Source organism: Petaurus breviceps, unplaced genomic scaffold (assembly GCF_028583685.1).
Source record: "Petaurus breviceps papuanus isolate PSGF00001 unplaced genomic scaffold, PetGlider_PUasm1.0 138, whole genome shotgun sequence".
Taxonomy (NCBI): Eukaryota; Metazoa; Chordata; class Mammalia; order Diprotodontia; family Petauridae; genus Petaurus; species Petaurus breviceps.
The window spans coordinates 23,480,385-23,500,017 of record NW_027185694.1 but is presented as its reverse complement, the minus strand read 5'-3'; the positions used below and the strand labels follow the sequence as shown (position 1 = coordinate 23,500,017).

The 19,633-nt window shown below is 43.3% G+C and overlaps 2 protein-coding genes across 15 annotated transcripts in view; one reads left to right on the top strand and one right to left on the bottom strand.

Moving 5' to 3' along the window:
* The window catches only part of HAGHL (hydroxyacylglutathione hydrolase like), a 67,418-nt gene that overhangs the window by 36,568 nt on the left and 11,217 nt on the right, over positions 1 to 19,633 (bottom strand). For 9 of the 14 annotated variants that reach the window (XR_011172471.1, XR_011172467.1, XM_069108389.1 and 6 more), the window contains exons 1-2: positions 5,731 to 5,954; positions 278 to 402 (exon numbers count right to left, since the gene is read on the bottom strand). Coding sequence is in view for 12 of the 14 variants with exons in the window: in XM_069108389.1 (XP_068964490.1) it covers positions 278 to 382 (105 nt within the window). In the remaining 2 variants the exon portion in view is untranslated. The other 5 variants (XM_069108344.1, XM_069108359.1, XM_069108350.1 and 2 more) reach the window with 5 other exon arrangements.
* The window catches only part of CCDC78 (coiled-coil domain containing 78), a 15,315-nt gene continuing 8,605 nt past the window's right edge, over positions 12,924 to 19,633 (top strand). Inside the window, exons 1-6 of the mRNA XM_069108443.1 lie at positions 12,924 to 14,185; positions 14,841 to 14,927; positions 15,379 to 15,558; positions 16,775 to 16,960; positions 17,597 to 17,647; positions 18,631 to 18,719. Of these exons, the coding sequence (XP_068964544.1) occupies positions 14,081 to 14,185; positions 14,841 to 14,927; positions 15,379 to 15,558; positions 16,775 to 16,960; positions 17,597 to 17,647; positions 18,631 to 18,719 (698 nt within the window). The 5' untranslated portion in view covers positions 12,924 to 14,080. The remainder of the gene's footprint in view (positions 14,186 to 14,840; positions 14,928 to 15,378; positions 15,559 to 16,774; positions 16,961 to 17,596; positions 17,648 to 18,630; positions 18,720 to 19,633) is intronic.

The following is a 19,633-nucleotide window of genomic DNA, read 5'->3' as shown; positions in this document are numbered from 1 at the left end:
CCCCAAAAAGATCCCTCAAAAATTTTTGCTTTTAAATTTAACTTAAATTAATTCATTCATTTTAATTCTTTGATAATTTAAAAGTTATTATAGAACTTAAACTGAAAAACACTGATGAGATTCTTGATAACTCACTAGCCAAAGCCCAAAGACTCAAAACTGGGAATTTTTTAGTTCCTATAGCAAGCCAGCCTCTTGAGAATAGTTGGCCCTGGCCTGTGCCACCTTAAGCAGTGACCAAGGCCCACAAAGGGAAGATTGCCAAACCCCTACGTACCCTTTTGGGAACTGTCGCGTCTACTGCAATGGCTTCTCTGGTATTCTCTTCAATGACCAAATACATGTAGTTGTCTTCCAAGACTGAAATAACCTTGACCTTCATGGTCCATTCAGTTTCAGGCTCTATATAAAAGTTAGGAAAAATAAAACTTTTCAATCTGTCAGTTAATAATCATTTCCTGAGTATCTACTACAGGAAGGATCTGTGTAAAAAATCCTAAGGAGGGGAGAAAAGTAAGAATGAGAGCCCTCCCTGCCCTTGTGTAAAGGGAATAAAAACTCTACAGTTAAGTACAGTACAAGGCAGCACATGCTAAGAGCTGTATGAGTGCTGCTAACTAAATCCTAGAGGAATGCAGAGGGAAAAGAATCACTCACCACTCTGAGCCTCAACTTCCTCATCTGTAAAATGGGGAGGGAAGTACAGGGAGCATAATTTCTAAAGTCCCTCTCAATTCTAATCTGGCAATATTGCAATTCCACAATGTCTACCAAATCTATATGCTCCCTGTCTCAATTTCTCTCCTGAATTCCATTTGTAGATTACCAACTACCTCCTTAAAATCTATACTTGAATATCTTGTTGGCATCTCAAATTCAATACATACAAAATTAAACTCTTTCAACCAGGTAAAACAGTGAATCCCAGGCCTTGAGTCAGGAGAACCTGAGTTCAAATCCAGCCTCAGAAATTTACTAGCTATATGACCCAGGTCAAGTCACTTAACTCCTATTACCTCAGTTTCTTCAACTGTAAATTGGGGATAATAATGGCACCTACCTCACAGAGTTGTTGTGAGAATCATTAATATTCATAAAAATGCTTAACACACAGTGCCTGACACAGTAGGCACTTCATAAAGGCTTACTGCTTTCCCTTCCCCCAAAATCCATCATACTTCCTCCAAACATCCCTCCAGTAACCCAGGTTCTCAATCTTGGAATCTCCCTTGACTCTTCCCTTTCCCTAACCCCACCATACCCAGGTGTTGCCAAGTCTACCTCCCCCTCCTTTCTTTCATAAATCTCTTCGTCTCTCCACTCACATCAGTTTAGGCCCTCTTTCCTGGACTACTGCAATAGCCTCCTGATCTCCCTGCTTCCATTTTCTCCAACTGGTCCTCCACACGTGGCAAAATTATCTTCTTAAAACACTATGTCGCTTCCCCTATTCAGGAATCTTCAATGGCTTCCCATGGCTTAATAACAATTTCTTGGCTTGGTATTTAAAGCCCTTCAGAGTCTGACTTCAAACCTCCCTTTGCAGAATTATTTCATATAACCCCCCTTTCATGCTCAACCATTTCATCCAGCCAAACAGACCTACCTGCTGTTCTTTCAAGTCTGCATTTCTGCCCTCCTCACCTCTGTTTCCTTCAAGGTTCAATCCAAGCAACACACCTTACCAGAAGGCTTTCCTGATCCTCCTAGCTTTTAGTGTTCCCTCTCTCCTCATATTATATTGTACCAAACTTCCCAGTGTAAATGTTGTATCAACCTAAAATGCAAGCTCCTTGAGGACAGGGGAGTTTTCATTTTATCTTTGTATCCCCTGAGAAGAGCACAGTACTTAAATGATTTCATTTGCTAAAAGTTCCCTCTAATGCCCTCATCTCACATCATTCAGATGTCTTCTGCTATTGTCTCCTCCTTCACTCCAGTCTCACATGAAAGGTCCTCCCTTTTCCATTCCAAGACAAACCCCCCCCCAAATGCACAAGTGATGCCATTACAGCCTGTCTTCTCCAGAAGATTGCCCCTTCCATCATCCCTGCCCTCTCACTAATCTTCAGTCTCTCCCTGCCAGTTTTTTCCTTATTGCTTATTGCTTAGAAACATGCCTATGTCTCTCCAGTCTCAAAAAAAAACAAACAAACCCTCATTTGGCCCCTCCATCCCTGCTAGCTATCATCCCATATCTTTCCTCCCTTATATGGCTAAACTCCTCAAGAAAGCTGTCTACAAGTAGTGACTCTACTTCCTTTCCTTTTAACTCTTTGGCAGACTGGCTTCAAATCTCATCATTCAAATGAAACTACTTTCTCCAAGGTTACCAATGATCTCTTAATTACCAGATATTTGGAGCCTTTTTTTTGGGAGGCAATTGGGATTAAGTGACATGCCCAAGGTCACCCAGCTAATAAGTGTGTCAAGTGTCTGAGGCTGGATTTAACTCGGGTCCTCCTGACTCCAGGGCCAGTGCTCTATTCACTGCTCCATCTAGCTGTCCCAGGCTTTTCTTAATACTCATCCTTCTTGGCCTCTCTACAGCCTCTGACATTGTTGATCCCTTCTTCTAAGTTCTTGTGACTACACTCTCCTGATTCTCCTCTTAACTCTTAGATCTCTCCTTAGTTTCCTTTGATGGATCTTCAGTCAAATCACTACCCACAGATGTCCCCCAAGGCTCTCTCCTGGACCCTCTTCTCTTCTCTCTTTATACTGTTTCACTTGGTGTTCTCATCAGTTCCATTATTTCAGTCTTTGTCTCTATACTGATGATTCCCAGACCTATTTATCCACCCCTAACTTCCAGTATTGCATTTCCAACTGCCTTTTAGGCATCTTAAACTACATGTCCCATAGACATCTTAAATTCACTATGTTCAGAACTGAACTCATTATCTTTTCTCTCAAATCCTTTCCTCTTCCTAACTCTCCTCTTACAGTCAAGGGTATTACTATCCCTCCAGTCACCCAGGCTCTCAAACTAGGTGTTATCCCCAACTCCTCATTCTCTCTCACCCTTTATAATCAATCTTTTGCAAAGGCCTATCACCTTTACCTTCATAGCATCTATTGTATATACATTCTTCTCTCCTGTGATTCAGCCACCACTCAGGTTCAGGCCCCTCGTTTTTCCACAATTGAACACTCCAATAACCTGCTCTCTTGACCCCCTTGCAGCAAGTCTCTCCTGCTCCAGTCCTCTCTCTGCTCAGCTGTCAAACTGATCTTTAAACAACAGGTCTGACCATATCATCCCGAACCTTCCTTGCTGAATAAACTCCAGAGGCTCCCTCTGGGATCAAATATAAGATCTGTTTGGAAATCAAAGTCCAGGATCCCTCCTAGCTTTACAGTCTTTTTATGCTTTATTCCCCTCTACACATTCTGTGATCCAGTCATACTCACCTACTTGCTGGTCCTCACACTAGACGCTCCATCTCCTGACTCCATGCACTTTCACAGGCTGTCCCTCATACCTAGAATTTTCTCCTTCCTCATATCCACCTCCTAGCTTTTCTGGCTTCCTTCAAGTTCCAGCTAAAATCTCACTTTCTACCCAAAGCCTTTCTCGATCCCCTTTAATACTAGTGCCTTCCTTTGTTGGCTGTCTCCAGTTTATCCTGAATATATCTTGTTTGTACATAATTATTTGCATATTGCCTCTCTCAGCAGACTGTAAGCTCTGAGGGCAAACTGTTTTTTGCTCTTCCTTGTAGCCCTAGTGGTTAGCACTGTGCCTAGCACAGAGTAGGTGCTTAAGCGATGTTTATTCACTGACAACATAGCAAGTAGTTAAAAATGCTTCCTGAATTGAATGAATTGACTTCTAGTTAAAGGGACCAAGGAAAGAGATGACACCTAGGCTGGGTCTTGAAGAACACTTATTTGCAAGTAAAGATAGGGGGGAATTCTGGGCATAAGGGATGGTATGAACAAAGATATTAAGGGATGATGAGAGCTTCCTTCAAAGCTCATCTCAAGAACCACTTACTGAATAAGGTTTCCCTAATTACAACCCCAGCTACTAGTGCCTCCCCCATGGAATTGCCTTATACTAATATATATTTTTTAACATAATTATGAGTACATGTTTTCCCCAAGCAGTGCCATAGTAAGAGCTTAATAAAAGCTACTGACTGATTGATAAGAGGAAGTACTAAAGATATTTTGGAGGAAAAACAAGTAATCTAGTTTAGCTGAAACATAATTTACATTTCTAAGACTTGAAATAAGTCATCTCATTTGATCCTCACAATAACACTGTGAGTTGGGTAGTTCAGGTATTATCCCCAGTTTATAGATGAAGAAACTGTGCTTCCAAGGGATGAAGTAAACAAGTAGTATAGAGTAAGCATATGCAGAATGGCTCACAGGCAGAGATTGGGAGCTATGCAATAATCCAGCAGGGAGAATAGTCCCCACCTCCTCCATCATCTTTGTCACCATCATTGGAGAACAACAAAATGTGTTTATTATGCATTGTGCTAAGTCAGATCCTTGCCGTTTGAGCAGCTCACCATTTAAGACACACATGGAGACAGACCATCAAGCACTGAATGTTCAGCCTACTTGGCTACATAACAAAGTGTTTCAGACCAAGTACATTTAAATAGTCCATTGGGCATTGGCTTGGTGCAGTTGAAAGAGCACCTGACTTGGAGTCAGGAGGACCAGAATTCAAATCAGCCTCAGTCACTTGACATTTACTAGCTATGTGACCCTGGACAAGTCACTTAACCCCAACTACCTCTCCAAAAAAAATTATGCATCAGAAGTGGGTACATTTATGTAGTCATGGGTGAATAGATGGGCTAGGACCTTCAAGTTCCATCAGGTCAAGAAGGCCCAGAGTCAACATCACTGACCTTCAGATGTGTCTAAGAGGGCGTCTTGTGGAATATCAAGAGCTATCTCAGGGACAGAATAGGTTTGGGACTAGGTTTGGCACAATTTGTCGGATGACTGGATGGCAGTGAAGGTCAGATAAGATGGTGAGGAAGATGTGCACCTTTTTGTCTTTTGAGTTCACAGATAGGTTCCTTTCTCCCCAGGATGCCTAAGCAAGGCACCTACGGGTCGCGCCCAGGCTTAAAGCAGCAGGTAAAGAGCAATTTTCAGTCATTTAAGGAATCTGTGCCAAAGTCAAATGCAGCTCCCACACGACGGTCTAGGCAAAGGTGTGCCCATCTGCAGTCCCTCCTCTCTGGGCCTCAATTTCTGCAACAGGAAAACGAATGGACCGTACTAGATAATCTCAGGTCATTTCCAGTTGTGTTGTCCTATGTTCTAAAATGGGGGTTAGGGGGGAATAGTGCCATTGGATGGATCGAGGGGCCAGGGACCAAGACGGTAAAAATGACATGTCCTCGCGAATATACAACCAGACGCTGATCACAACACACATGGCTGTGCCCTCCGTCCAACTTCATCCCTCTCCTGACTCTCACTTCTTCCCCTTCGACCACCTCCTTACACCCCCAGACTTCTGCCCATCTGCCTCAGGTCTTCTTACAAATGATGCCAGAGGGCCTACCCACCCCCGCTCCACCCAGCCTCAACCTATTTCCATTTCTCCAACCCTTCCCGACTTCCGCCCACCGCTCCAGCTTCCGCCCCCGCCCATTTCCTCCTCAACTTCCGCCCACGTCGGTCCCTCCCCTACGGCCGCTACCCCCTCCCCTTCAGGGGAGACGGTCCCCACCCAGGATCCGGGCTCCTCACCAGTGGTTGAGCCTAGCCTGACCTGTGCTGACCGCGGGAACGGCGCGTGGTGGGGGGCGAGCGCTCGAGCCGCGAAGCGGGGGGCGGAGCCCGAAGGCTGCAGCAGGGACTCGGCCGGGGCTGGTTTTTGGCAGTCACTGGCCCTGGGAACAACCCCGCCCACCAAGAGCTCACGCCGCCAACGGCCGTCAAGCGATCGCCCCCCCAGGCTCCGCCCCCCTCCCCTAGGCTCTGCCCCCATATGCCCCTCCCCCGCTGCTTTCTCCTCCCTTTTCCCCTCCTCCTCCCCCCAACTCCAGCTCTGCCCCCTGCTTCCCCTCTGCCCGTCCCTCGATGCTCCCAGCTCTCTCCCGGTTTCCAAAAGCTTCAGAAGAAAGCGACCTCCATAACCTCTCTCCTGCCCTCCTGCACCCTAGCCAGGCTACTGCCTTCCTGAGGAAGCAGCTCCCTGCCACTCCAAAGCTAGTCCCTCGGCCGAAGCTGCCCATTTTCCCGTTCCGCAGTCATCTGCCCCGGCCTCCGAGGTGTCCCTGCCCCAGTTTCCGAGGCCGCAGGGGATACCGCCCTCCCCCCACCAAAACCCCTCTGCAAACACACTCCTCCTGACCCTGGCTCTTCTTCCGGGCTGGTCCTTTTCCATTTCCCTGTTTCCTATTTTTCCTGCCTTCTGTCCCAAAAATCCTCCTCGTTCCTCCTTCCCCTAGGTCTTCCCAAGCTACTTCGCTCATTCCCATCCTTCCCATTCCTTTAATTCATTCCGTGAGCAAACCCTGATCAAACACCTACAGTTTGCAGTGCACTGCGCTCCAGCCCCCCAGCCTTCTAGAAAGTGAGCCCTCTTGGGTGCCTGTCCCGGGCATCCGCCACCCCAGGCCCCTCACCCTTCACAGAGCCACACCCAGACACCTCTGCCTTCAGCCTCCTCACCCCGAGGTGCTTCTGCCTCAGTTCAGAGAGTAAAGCATGGTATATTAGCATTAGAGTCAAGAGACCCGAGTTCTATCTACTCCGTGCTCTGCCAGGACGCTTTCTGAGTGGTCAGTACATAGAATGAATTCTTTCATTGTAGGATCACATAACCATCCCTCAGTCCAGGTCAGGGGTGGCATCCCCTGGATCTTTGTCTATCAGGGTCTATAAGGATGCAGGCTTAGTTGCTCAAAGCCCATCAGAGAACTGTGCCAAACGAGGACTTTGCCTAAGACTTACAGGGATAAACTCTCTGAACACCGGTTTTCTGAATTGACCTCAACAAAAGCCTATTCTTAGGGCATTTTATAAATACGTGTTAAATGACAAAGGATAATAGAACCTGGACACATTAGCTACACATAGAAGTGTTTCTTGAAGAGAAGGATTGTGTTGTGCCTTGTACACAATTGGTACGTAATGTTTATTCAGTTAGATAGAATGTCATAGCTACCATGGTAGAAAGGGTTTCAGCCTGGGTTTCAGGACACCTAAGTTCCAGTCTTAGGTTCTCTAGTTCCACAAAAGCCTCCATATTGGCAAGGAGGTGACACTTGGATTCTCTAAGACTATGCCAGGAGAGAGCAAAGTCTTGACAGATTCTATCATGATAGAAAAACTAAGTATGGAGCTAGGAATGGACTTTATCTGCTTTCTAAGGACCAGTTAAACATAGGAAGGCTCATCACCAGTCAGTTGACCACTTGGTGATTAATTCTTTTGGACCTGGCAACAGATGAAATAAAAATATAAAATGGTCCTTAGTCTTACATGACCACCTTAGCCATTTTGCAGTGATAGAGGCAGAGAGATAGAAAAGGGGGAAGAAGGTGCTAAATTAAATCACACTGTTTTTAGACTGTGAACATCAAATGTGAGATAACTAAATCAGAAGACAAAAGGAAGTTGACACTAAATAGAAGGGTGGTTCACAGTTTTTTCCCTGGGACCAAAATAAAGAAATTGGCAGAGTTTGTGGGGTTTATTTTTTCTAATAGTTTTTCTAGAGACATGAAGAAACATTTCATGGGATGTTTGCTTATCTCATATGGCAGTGCTCAAGCTAAACATTTGAAATAAAACAGCCATGAAGATAATGCAACTTAGAGACACATCTGTTCAGGGGATGAGGAGATGGAGAAATTCTACAAAACACTTGTTAAAATCAGGACCCTCCAAATTAAATCAATATATATTTTAATAGTAACCTCAACATAAAGGTCGGCACAGGAAAGGATGGCAAAGAATTGTAAAGCATGGTATAAGAATAAGAGATGAGAAGCATATAAGACTTATGGACTACATGGAAATGTCATGTCCATAGATAATGAATATATCAGCTTCAAAAAGAGAGGTGGGAGGCACTGAACCTTGCAAATATCACAAGAAAAAAGAAATTAATCATATTTTAACAGACAAGAAATAACTGGGTACTGATGTGGGAGTCATTTCCAAATTAGCTGTCAGGGTACAGTTACCAAATTATTAAAGCAAAGATCAAAATTAGAATAAAGAACAAAAATGAACATGCAATTGAACTACCTCAATTTGACCTATTTAAAGAAGTTGTTGATGAAAAAAAATGGATTAAAAAAATTACAAAGACGATTACAATTTCCTTTTTTTTTTTTTAAAGCAATCAGGGTTAAGTAACTTGCTCAAGGTTACATGGCCAGATATTTCTGGGTGTGGTGCTAAGCCAGTGCTCTTACTTCCTGAGCCACCTGGACCATTACAATTTCTTAAGAAAATTTAACCAATGTGACTTAATTGCCACAAGGAAGACTTCGAAAGAACCTAGAAACTGCCTCAACTAGAAAATACTGCATTTCCTTGCCAAGTGATATGGCCCCTAAGACAACCCAAGTTGAGAATATATTTATAAAATTCTATAGAGGAAGATGGTGGCAAATTACAAAGGTACATAAAACTGTGAGTAGCTATGAAGGGAAACAAATGTTTACAGGGACTTAAATAAGTCAGATCATCCTGAAAGCATTTAAGTATGAAATTAGAAAGAAAAACAATATCAAAAATGGAAAGAGTGACTCAAGATTACTAAAACAGTGACAATGCTTTCCTCCTATCTTCTCCATCAGATTCCCTCCACTATCATTTTCCCCCTCACTCTCTAATCTTTGTTTTTGCTTTTTTGGAGGGGGGAGGGCAGGGCAATTGGGGTTAAGTGACTTGCCCAGGGTCATATGGCTAATAAGTGTAAAGTATCTGAGGCCACATTTGAACTCAGGTCCTCCTGACTCTGGGCAGGTGCTCTATTCACTGCACAACCTAGCTACCCCTCTAATCTTTAATCTCTCCCCATAGCTACTGTTTCCTTCCCTACTTAGAAACACACTCAAGTCTCCCCATCCTTTAAAAAAATCCTCACTAGATCCCACCATTTCTGCTAGCTAGTTTTAGATAGAAAGACAGATAGAAATTCAACTGAACCTACCCTTCTCAAGATTAATATATAATCTGTCAAACCTAATGGTGTTTTCTCACCTCTCATCCTTCTTGATCTCTCCATAGCATCTAATATTTGTAAACACCCTTCTCTGACAGTTTCCAGGACACTGCTCTCTTGGTTCTCTTCCTACATGTCTAACTGCTCCTTCTCAGTCTACTTTAGTGGCTCATCATATCACACTCTCTAAATGTGGGTATAGCCCAAGGCTCTGTCCTGAGTCCTTTTCTCTTTTTTCTCTATACTATTTCACTCGGTGACTTCATTAGCTCCTATGAGCAAATGACAATCTCTATGAAGATGATACCCACATCTATTTTTCCAGCCCTAGTCTCTAACTTGAAATCCTGTCTTGCATCACTACCTGCCTTTTGAACTAGATGCCCCATAGGAATCTCGAACTCAACATGTACAAAATAGAATTCATTATCTTTCCTCGAAAACTCTCCCAAAGCTTTCCTATTTCTGTCAAGGGCACTACCTTCCTTCTAGAATCCCAAATTTACAATCTTGTCATCCTTGTTTTCTCAGTCTCACCTCACATATTCAATCAGTACCCAAATCTTGTCATATCTATCTCTATAACATCTCTAAATGTGTTCCCTTCTCTCTACTCACACAGCTACCACCTTAATTCAGTCATTCATCACCTTTGCTTTTTCTATTGTAATTTCCTTCTAATTGGTCTCCCTGTCACTGTTCTTGCCCCCACTCCAATCTATGCCACCACCAAGGTGATTTTCCTAAAGCACATGTCTGACCACATCACAACCTCTACTTTTCTCCCCAGTGAACTCCAATTAACCTCTACTCTTCCAAATAACTCCTTATTACTTCTAGAATTAAATATTAAACTACATTTTACATTTAAAACTCTTCACAGCTTTGCTCCAATATACCATCCAGCTTTATTACACCTTACTCCCCTCCATACCCTCTTGTCGTCCACCCAGACTGGCCTGGTTACTCAAACAAAACCCTCAACCTCCTTTATCTGTACCTTTTACACATCCCAAGCCTGGAATGTTATCTTTCCTCACCTCTGTCTCCTTGGGTCTCTAGTTCCTTCAAAGACAACTCAAACTCTACCTTGTGCATGGGATCTTTCCTGGTTCCCTTAGCTGCCAGTCCCTTCCCCTGTTTTGCATATGCCTGTCTATGTACTTGTTCTCTCTCCTGGCAAAATAAAAAGCTCCTTGAGGGCAGGAACAATCTGTATCCACTGTGCTAAGCACAATGCCTGACTTGTTTTAAATGCTTGTTAACTGATTGACAGTGAAATCTCACATTTGGATCATAATATCACATTTCCATATATGAGAGGTAGCATTGTTTAGTAGAAAGAAAAGGCTCAGAACCCAACTTTGACATTCACTATGTGACCTTGGCCAAGTCACTTAACCTCTCTGAGCCTCAGTTCCCTAATCTGCAAAATGGGAATAATAATACCTGTAGTACTTACTTCTGAGGGTTATTGAAAGAGTCAAACAAGAGTTTTTAAATGTTTTGCAAACCTTAAAGTGCTACATATAGTATCCCAAAAGTCTGAGTGCAAAAGTCTTTATGCTTTAATAGCTTAAAACTACACTAAGACTTTTGGGACACTCTGTATTAATGTCATTATATGCTACAAGAAAAAACTGAAAAAGCATACAAAAGAAAATAAAAAGGGCAAGAGCAGCTGAGCGAGTCCAGATACAGTAGAAATAAGAAGATGTCTGTTGGTAACAACATAGTTTTGAAAGGCATTAAGGGAGCAGTTCTCAAAAAACCTAAAAAGACTATCAAACATTTCAAAAAACACAGGCTTCAATTTTTTTTAAAGCAAGTGGGAAAAATATAAACTACTGACCCATATGCCTACTTTCCCATCCCTATAAAATTTTTATAAGAATAATCGCAAATATTATCAAGGGCATAATAGAGGCATTAAAAATAGTCAAGTTTTCACAAAAGATTTTTCTCTAGCAGACCACACTTTTGCAGTCACAACTGACTAAAATATGCAAGAATACAAGACCCCACAGTGTTATTCTTTGTTGACTCTAAAGAAGTATTTGTTTTACCTCAAAGTCTCTCCTCTGACAAGTTGTATCCCATGCATACATTCAAAATTCTACAGGATTCCCTCCTTGAAAATGTATTGACAGAGATTATTTTGTTTGATGAGCTTCTTTATTCATATCCAGTAAAGCCCAAAACAAGGAGATAAATGTTTATCAAAGCTACTTGCCATGCTCATGGAGGCTGTCTAGTGCAGAGTCTAAATCAAAGGATTCCTTATAAAAGGTGAGGAAAAAGTAAATAAATGTAAAAAAAATAAATGAACCCAGGAGAACCTGAGTTCAAATCCAGCCTCAGACACTTAACACTTACTAGCCGTGTGACCTTGGGCAAGTCACTTAACCCCAATTGCCTTGCCCTCCCCCCACCAAAAAAGCAAAAACAAAGATTAGAAAGTGAGGGGGCAATTCTTGGCAAGTTAACTATAAATTAATTTATTAATTTATAATTAAGTAACCAAGCATTGATTAAGCATGTATTCTGTGCCAGGTGTTGTGCTAAATTCTGGGGATACGAAGAAAAGAAAAAATAGTCCCTGCTCTCAGGGAGTTCACAGTCTTCATGGGGAAGCCAACATTCAAACAACTATGTACAAAGAAGATAAACTGACAATAATCCACAGAGGAAAGGTACTAGCATTACTGATTGGAAAAGACTTCTTGGAGAAGGTAGGATTTTAGCTGGGTCTTGAAAAAAGTCCAAGAAAAGGTATAGATAATAGGTTGCACTATGAACCACTGCTTTGATGAGCTCATGAATCTATAGAATGATCAAATTATCCATCTTTAGTGCCCACCATAGTGTCTTGCATTTTGTAGGCTCTTAATAACTATGATATGGAACAGGACATCTGTATGAGAAAGAATTTTATTATTGTGCAATGGAAAGAGGCTTAGAACCCCTAGTTTCCAAGTCCCTACTAACCCACTGTGTAACCTTAAGCAAATCACTTTTTCTCTGAGCCTTAATTTCCCTGTCTATCCACATGAGAGATTTGGGTGAGCTATTGATGTTCTATGGTTTACCCTTCCCTCTTCCTTTTTATAGAAGAAGAGATGCTGACTTGTCCATACACATACACATATATATGTACATGGATTGTGTACAAGATATATTGACACCATCTTCCTTTAGTTTTAGGCATCTTCTGGCATGTTGGTAACATGACACCCATGAGAAATTTCATCAGGTGACAAAGATGCTGGCAACAGTTCCCCCTAGCAACTGGCAGGTGTTGGTAGTAACCCTAGGGGTGACTAAGTGGGGAGGTGCCTTCCCTTCTGTACATCCTCTGTTCCTCTAGACCAAACTCTACTCATCTAGAGTTTTCCATATTTCATACCACAGAGAACCAAAAGGGCAAGAGCTATCCAGTGGGCACAGCCACCACAGCACAACAACCAGCAGGCAAGCAAGTGAGTCCCTGACCATGCCTGGGGGTGGGAGCCCATCACCCAGACCCACCAGCCTCCCCTTCCTTCCAAGCCTTCTGTGCCACACTCACCCTGAAAGGTGAGGAGGGACAGGAGGCTGTCTGCTCCAATGGTAATGGAGTGTTAGACTCATCACCACAAGCCCTGGGTTCCAATCCCTGTTACTGGGTGACTGCTGGAGTCACAGCCTGTTGGGGGTTTAGTTTCCAGATCTACAAAATGAGGGAAGAATATGTGGATCTGATGATCTCGAAGATTCCTTCTAGTTCTAATAGTTTGTGATTCTGAATCAAGAGCATAGAGAGGGTCAGGGTGGCAAGTAGAAATGTGTATCCATCATCAATCATCTGACTAGAGGATTGGTTGAGGAAGAGAGGCATAAAGTCATCAGAGCTGAGATTGTATAGATAGACTCAGAGAGTATGGGGAAGAGGCTTGGGGAAATTCTCTGATGTTCCAGGCTGGGTATGGTCAATTCCTTTGTTCCACAGAATCCCTGCCCTGTGGCCCCTCTAGGGGGTGGTTTGAGGAAGGCCATGAGAGAAGGAGGTGCTTCTTCAGCTCCTGTATGACCAGCTCTAAGGAAAGGTTGAGGAGAAAGTGTTGCTACAGCTAAAATAAAGTTTGGGGATGATCCATGTTTTTTGGTTCTCCAGACCTTTCTCCTACACCTATAATGGTGGGCTGGAGGATGTTCATTGACATTTACTGAGTTCCAGCATCTAAGGTCTTTGGGATTGAAAGGGATGAAGGGGATTGAAAGAAGGTGAGGGAGGGATTCTAGGGAAAGAAATGAAAGAATCCAGAGAACCAACAGTTCAGTAGAAATGACACACATGAATAATGCCCTAGCACTTTTCTTTTGTCTCTAGAACTGTAGGACATCAGAGGTCAGCATTGGGAAGTACCTTAGAAACCATCTTGTTCAACTTTGTTTTTCAAAGAACAAAATAGGTCCAGCGAAGGGAAGGGATTTGCCCAGGGTCCCACAGTTAGTTAGTGGCAAAGCTGGGACTAACTATAGTACTTGAATCCTAGGGCAGGGCTTTTGCCTCTCTAAGACCTAATCCAAGTGATGTCTAGCACATATGGTAAGGGGAGATTCCTAACCCATACATAAGGATCTCTGTGGGCCACACATTGACAGTTTTACAATGTAATATTAATATTATCTGTTTTCTTTTGCATTATTATTTATTTTTTAAAATATCCCCCAATTGCATTTTAATCTAGTTCTATATCAGACACCTCTTTTATGATTGAAGAAGACTGACAGTCTCCTCTGTCTAGTCAGTCAGAAGGTGGTGGAGAAGGTGGTAGGTGAAAGGAGGGAAGAGAGAGACTATCTAAGGTTAATGTACCCAATTGCCCCTTTTCCCTGCTGGCCTAGGTCCAGCTGCTGCAACGGAGCCATCAGATGCCAGGAAAGGTAAGGGAGTTCCATGAGACTATAATGCAGATGACCAGCGCCAAGACTAACCTATCCACCCAGCTGGTACTGAGTGAGGAACAGAAGCTACAGGTGATCCTTGCAGGGGTCAGGGAGGGCATGACACAAGAGTACTAAGGGAAGCAAGATACCAATGCAAGCTCATCTCCCATTGCTAGACCCCAATAGGAAAAAGTTCAGGCCCCTTGGTTGACCATTCAAGGCCCTCTTTAACTTACCTTATCTCTCCCTCCTCCCTCATACACACGTTTTGCTATAGCCTGTCTCCTCAATGTCCTTGAACACACATATCCCCATCTCAAAGTCTTTGGTCACATCATTCCCTTTAACTGAAATGCCTGTCCTCTACTCAGCCCTGACCCATTCTTGCAAGTCCTGAGCATCCCATAAGTTCAGAGTGATCTTATCTTCCTCTGAACTCCTAATTCATTTGTTTTATATAACCCTAATTTGGCATTTGCCATATACTCACAACATATATGTTCATGTGTGAGTTTTGTCTCCTTCAAGCTGCGAGTTCCCCAGAGACAGGGGCCTAGGTCCCCAGAATGTGAGTTCTGTTCCTTGTTTGTCCCTGTAACAGTGTGCCCACAGGACTGGGCACACAGGAGCCAATGGGCTCCCCATTTCCCACAAAGTATAGAAAGCCACACAAATAATCTTTCCGCCAAGAAGCTTATGACTCGAGTAGCCTTATGACCCACCTTCTTCACCCCCTTCCCACTAGATTCATAAAGAACTCATCGACCTCCAAATTGAAACCAATCGCTTGAGGGAGCAATATGAGACGGAGAGCTTTGAGCTGAAGTGTGAGGTAACTGTGTCTATGCATACTTGTGTGTATCTGTGTCTTGTGATAGCCTCTTGCCCATCCTTCTCCAGGACTGGACACAAGGACTTGACACAGAGTTCTCAGTAGGTAAAATGGCAAGTAGGGGAAAGTTCAATTCACACTATCCTAATCTTTTTCCCCACTGAGATAACTCTTTGCAGTTATGCTGTCCCCATTTTACAGAAGAGAAAATGAATATGACTTTGCCTAACATGCCCAAGGTTGCATAGGGTAAGAAGTAAGACCCAGTTCTCCTAACTTCTTGCCTAGAGCTTCTTCCATGGAACTGCCACCAGTCCCAGAACCTGCCAGTCACCCTCCTGGGGGACCTCGGGGCCTTGGATGGGGAGAAGGATAGGATGGGGTTGCAAATGAAGATAGGGGAAGATTAGGGCCATTGCTGCCCTTTCACGGTGGCCCTGCTCCTCCATAGATTCTAACACTGGAGAGTAGAGTCCTAGAGCTGGAACTGACTGGGGAGAAGGCTGGTCATGAGCGGGCAGGGCTGGCAGAGCAGCTAAAGCTACTAGAAGGCAAGCGTCAGGAGCTGTCGGATGCTTACATCAGCCTTGAGAACAACTACCAGACCCTGGCCAAGCAACATGAACCTGAGGTGAGGGTTCAAGAAGTCAGATGGGAATCCTGGGCTTCCTCCTTGGATTTCTACGCAGCCCTTAGAGGCCTAATTAATTTTGGATCTGCACCATGAATTCAGCCTCCTCTGAGCTGTCCTATCCTGTCCCCAAAGAGCCGGAGTAGGCTATGGAGCAAAGAGGCTTAGTTAATAGCTGTTTCTTTCTTATCTCTACTACTAGGATATGGCCCACTTGACAGGTTCTCTTCTAGGAATAAGCTCCCTTAGCCCTGAGGAATTCACCCCAGGCACACTGCTATTAGCTTCTCTACCCACCTCTGTTCCACATGTGGGTCACATCTAGAAAAATAATAATGAGTAATGACAATAACTAGTCTTTGTAGCTTGCTTTAAGGCTTACAAAGTTTTTATAGATGTTATCTCATTAGTTCTTCCCAACTCTGAAGTAGGTGCCATTATTGTCTCCATTTTACAGATTAGAAAACTGATGCTGAGAGTGTTTAAATAATATGTCAAATATGTCCAAAATAATAATGTTTGAGCCAGGTTTCTAACTCAGATCCTCCTGACTCCAAGTACAGTACTCTTATGTGCTCTGCCACCTAATTGCCTGGGTATTTACTCCAAGATGAGAGGAAGAACTATAGAGACCTGAGTTCTAGTCCTTACTCTACTACTTAATTTCTATGTGACCTTGAACAGATCACTTCCCATCTCTGAGTCTCATTCTCCTCTTCTGCAAACTGAGAGGATGGACTAAACTTTAAGGACTCTTCTCTCGGCTCTAACACTCCATAATCTGAGTGTCCCTGATCACAAAGTCACAAATAGTCTAATTTCAAATATGTGAAATACTCACATGATTGGGATAGAGAAAAGGGAGAGAAATGTAAAACTTAACTTGCTATTTTTTTTTTAACACAATATCCTTCCCACCTCCATGTCCTTTCCCAAAAAGTTACAATCAAGTTGGTCTGGGCCTTTGGGAGAATACCTTCTGCATTCATCATACTGGCAAGGATGGTATTCATTTTGAGTACCTCAAAACCCTTGTAAGTCAAAGGACTCACCCTACTCCAGCAGTCTAGGTGGAAGCTGAGACCCAAAGAATAAACACCCATCCTTGGCCCCAAGACAAGGCAGGGAGGAACATTGTCCTGAGTGCTGAGCACAGTGTGGAAGACCAAGAGCTGGGGCAGAACACAGGACTCTTCTTTCCTTTGATGCCCTGCAGGTGCTCCAGAGCGAGGAGCAGAGCCTAGAGCTGTTTACCATGTCTAAGAAAAAACACTCCTTCCCAGTCCAACCAAAACCATCATCTTCTTCCCAACCTTCAGAGCTTGGGGTAGCTGCTGGGATAGCTGCCAAACCAGAGAGAATCAGATCGTTGGTACAAGGGTTCACTCACCAGAAACTCAAGGTGGGCTATCCCAAGAAGTCCCTCAGTCATCACCACTGAATGAGTTTCCACTGAAAATAGATCCCTAAACCTGGGAACTGAGGGGAAAAAAACTAATAATAGTAGCTAGAATTTGCATAGTGCCTTCTTAAGGTTTGCAAAGTGCTTTACATGTGCTCTCAGTTGATCCTCACAACAACCCTGTGAGAATATGGATTATTATCCCCATTTTACAGACGAGAAAACTGAGGCTCAAAGAGGTTATATGATTTGTCCAGTGTGACACAGCTAGCAAATTTCTTAAAGTAGACTTTGAACTCAAGTCTTCCAGCACTCTATTCATGGCATCACTAAGTACTTTTAAAAGTTACTGCCCCTACCCTCACTCAAGTAGCTATTTAACTCCCTAGGAGTTATAGGGAGAGGAAAATTTACTATAACATTTGACAGGTAGGTAACATAACTGGACAAAAGTTTCCTGAAAGAGCATATAGAATAAGAATGGGCTAGAATTTAATCTGGAACAACTTCCTGGAGGTGGATTTTGAACAGGTGTTTGGGTGGGAGAACAAGGACGTGGACTAACTGTTAAGCCCATAGAAGCAGCTGTTCCAATAGAGCTAGACAACTTTCACTTGCCTTTCCCATTATCCTTAGACAGAAGACATCATTGCGTCTGAACAAGAGCAGAAGAAAATGGAGAAGAAGGTAAGTGTACCAGGCCCAAGCTCCCCTTCATTTCCCTTTGGTAAGGACGAGAAAAGAATCTGAGCTTCCCTGATTACAAAGACACAAACAGTCAAATTTCAAATGTATAAAATACTCACAAGATTGGAATGGTAAGAAGGAAGAGAAATGTAACTTAACTTACTCATTTTTTTTAACACAAAATCCTTCCCACCTCCATGTCCTTTCCCAAAAAGTTACTATCAAGTTGGTTGCGCCTTGGGGAGAATACTTTCTTCATTCATCATACTAGCAAATATGGTATTCCTATCCCTAGGGAAGTCAAGGAGATTATCAAGAATGTTTTAATGAGGGGCAGCTAGGCAGCACAGTGCACTGGCCCTGGAGTCAGGAGGACCTGAGGTCAAATGTGGCCTCACACACTTGATACACTAGCTGTGTGATCTTGGGCAAGTCACTTAAACCCAATTGCCTTGCCTTCCTCCCTACGTTTAAAAAAAAAAATGTTTTAATGAGTTCCAAACACTCTAAATCTGGGGAGCAAAGGAGTAGTCAGTAGACCAAATGGGTATATATGCTCCTTTCTCCAGGAGCATATCCCAGAAGAGAGGTGAGTTAATGCTTTCCCAGCATTACCTAATACCTAGGTGGGTGCCTGAGTCTCTAGTAGCACTATGCTTCCAAACACTGTCCTCAGAATGGCCCAGTAGTCTCTGGACTAGAATCTTCAGGGCTCTGAAAATGGGACTAGAAGAACATAGGTCTGGGTGTGTGACCTATTATATGCCAAGTAAGGCCTAGTTATAAGATGCCCACTTCTAATATGCAACTTTGGCTGATTTATATGACAGCTTCTAATAAGTCAATTTATGCTAACTTTGAATATGCCCTCATGTATAAATGAATATATAACTAGAAGCAAAGCGGCTACCAATGACTGGGAACAAGAATTGTCTCACTACAGTCTTTACCACCTGTATCTCTCTTCCTGGGGATGGCCACAGATGCTGGCCAGCCAAGAGTACATTCGGGAAGAGATGGAGAAGATGAAGCTACTGCAGAGGACCCATCAGGAGAAGCTGGAGGAGACAGTGTAAGTGGTCAGACCAGCCTGGGGAGAGGGAGCAGCCTTTGGGTTCCAGTATGAATGAGATTATTTTGAAAGGAAATAAAAAATTATTCTACTTTATTAGCCTGTAGAGCAGTATACTTTTTTATAGAACTTAGAATCACAGTATATAGACTATTAAAACTGGAAAGAATCTTAGAATATTCAATATCCAAGCTAGAAAAGGGACCTTGGAGTGAGACCCAGAGGGAAAATAATTCGAGTAAAATTACACATTGAGTTAGTCCTAGAACTGGGGCTAGAATCCAAGTTTTCTTATTCTCATTACAAACTCTTTTCATACCACCACCATATTACCTTTTGTTACATCCATACATTCCCCCCAAGAGACTGTAGAGGTCCAAAATATCAACAAGCTATAGAAGGACAAGGTGGGAGATGGATCCCTACCCATATACCCATGACACCAGAATCACTTCCATCTTGGAAGTGTGCTACTAGGCTCCTTGGCAGCCTAATGCCTTCCCCCAGGGCCAAGGCAAATGTCCAAGGAAAGGTCCAGCTGCTAAGTTCTGCCTCCTTCATCAGCCCAAGCACCAGAGGGTCCAAGTGAGAAGGAGATCCTTCAGGCTCTTGCTCCTTTCTCAGAAGATAAAGCAAGAGAAGAGAAGCATGAGATGGGCCACCCAGCCATCTAACCAACCATCACTTCACCTTCTCACCACCCCATCCCTGACTGCTGAGGCCTGGCCATTGGCAAGGACAAAGGAGAAAGGACAGATATCCTGGGGCATACCTAGGTATAGAAAGGTTCCATGTTTAGGCACCAGAGAAATGAACAGAGTTTTTCCCAAACTGTCTCTCAGTTCTTTTCATACACACACACACACACACACACACACACACACACACACACACACACACACACACACACACAC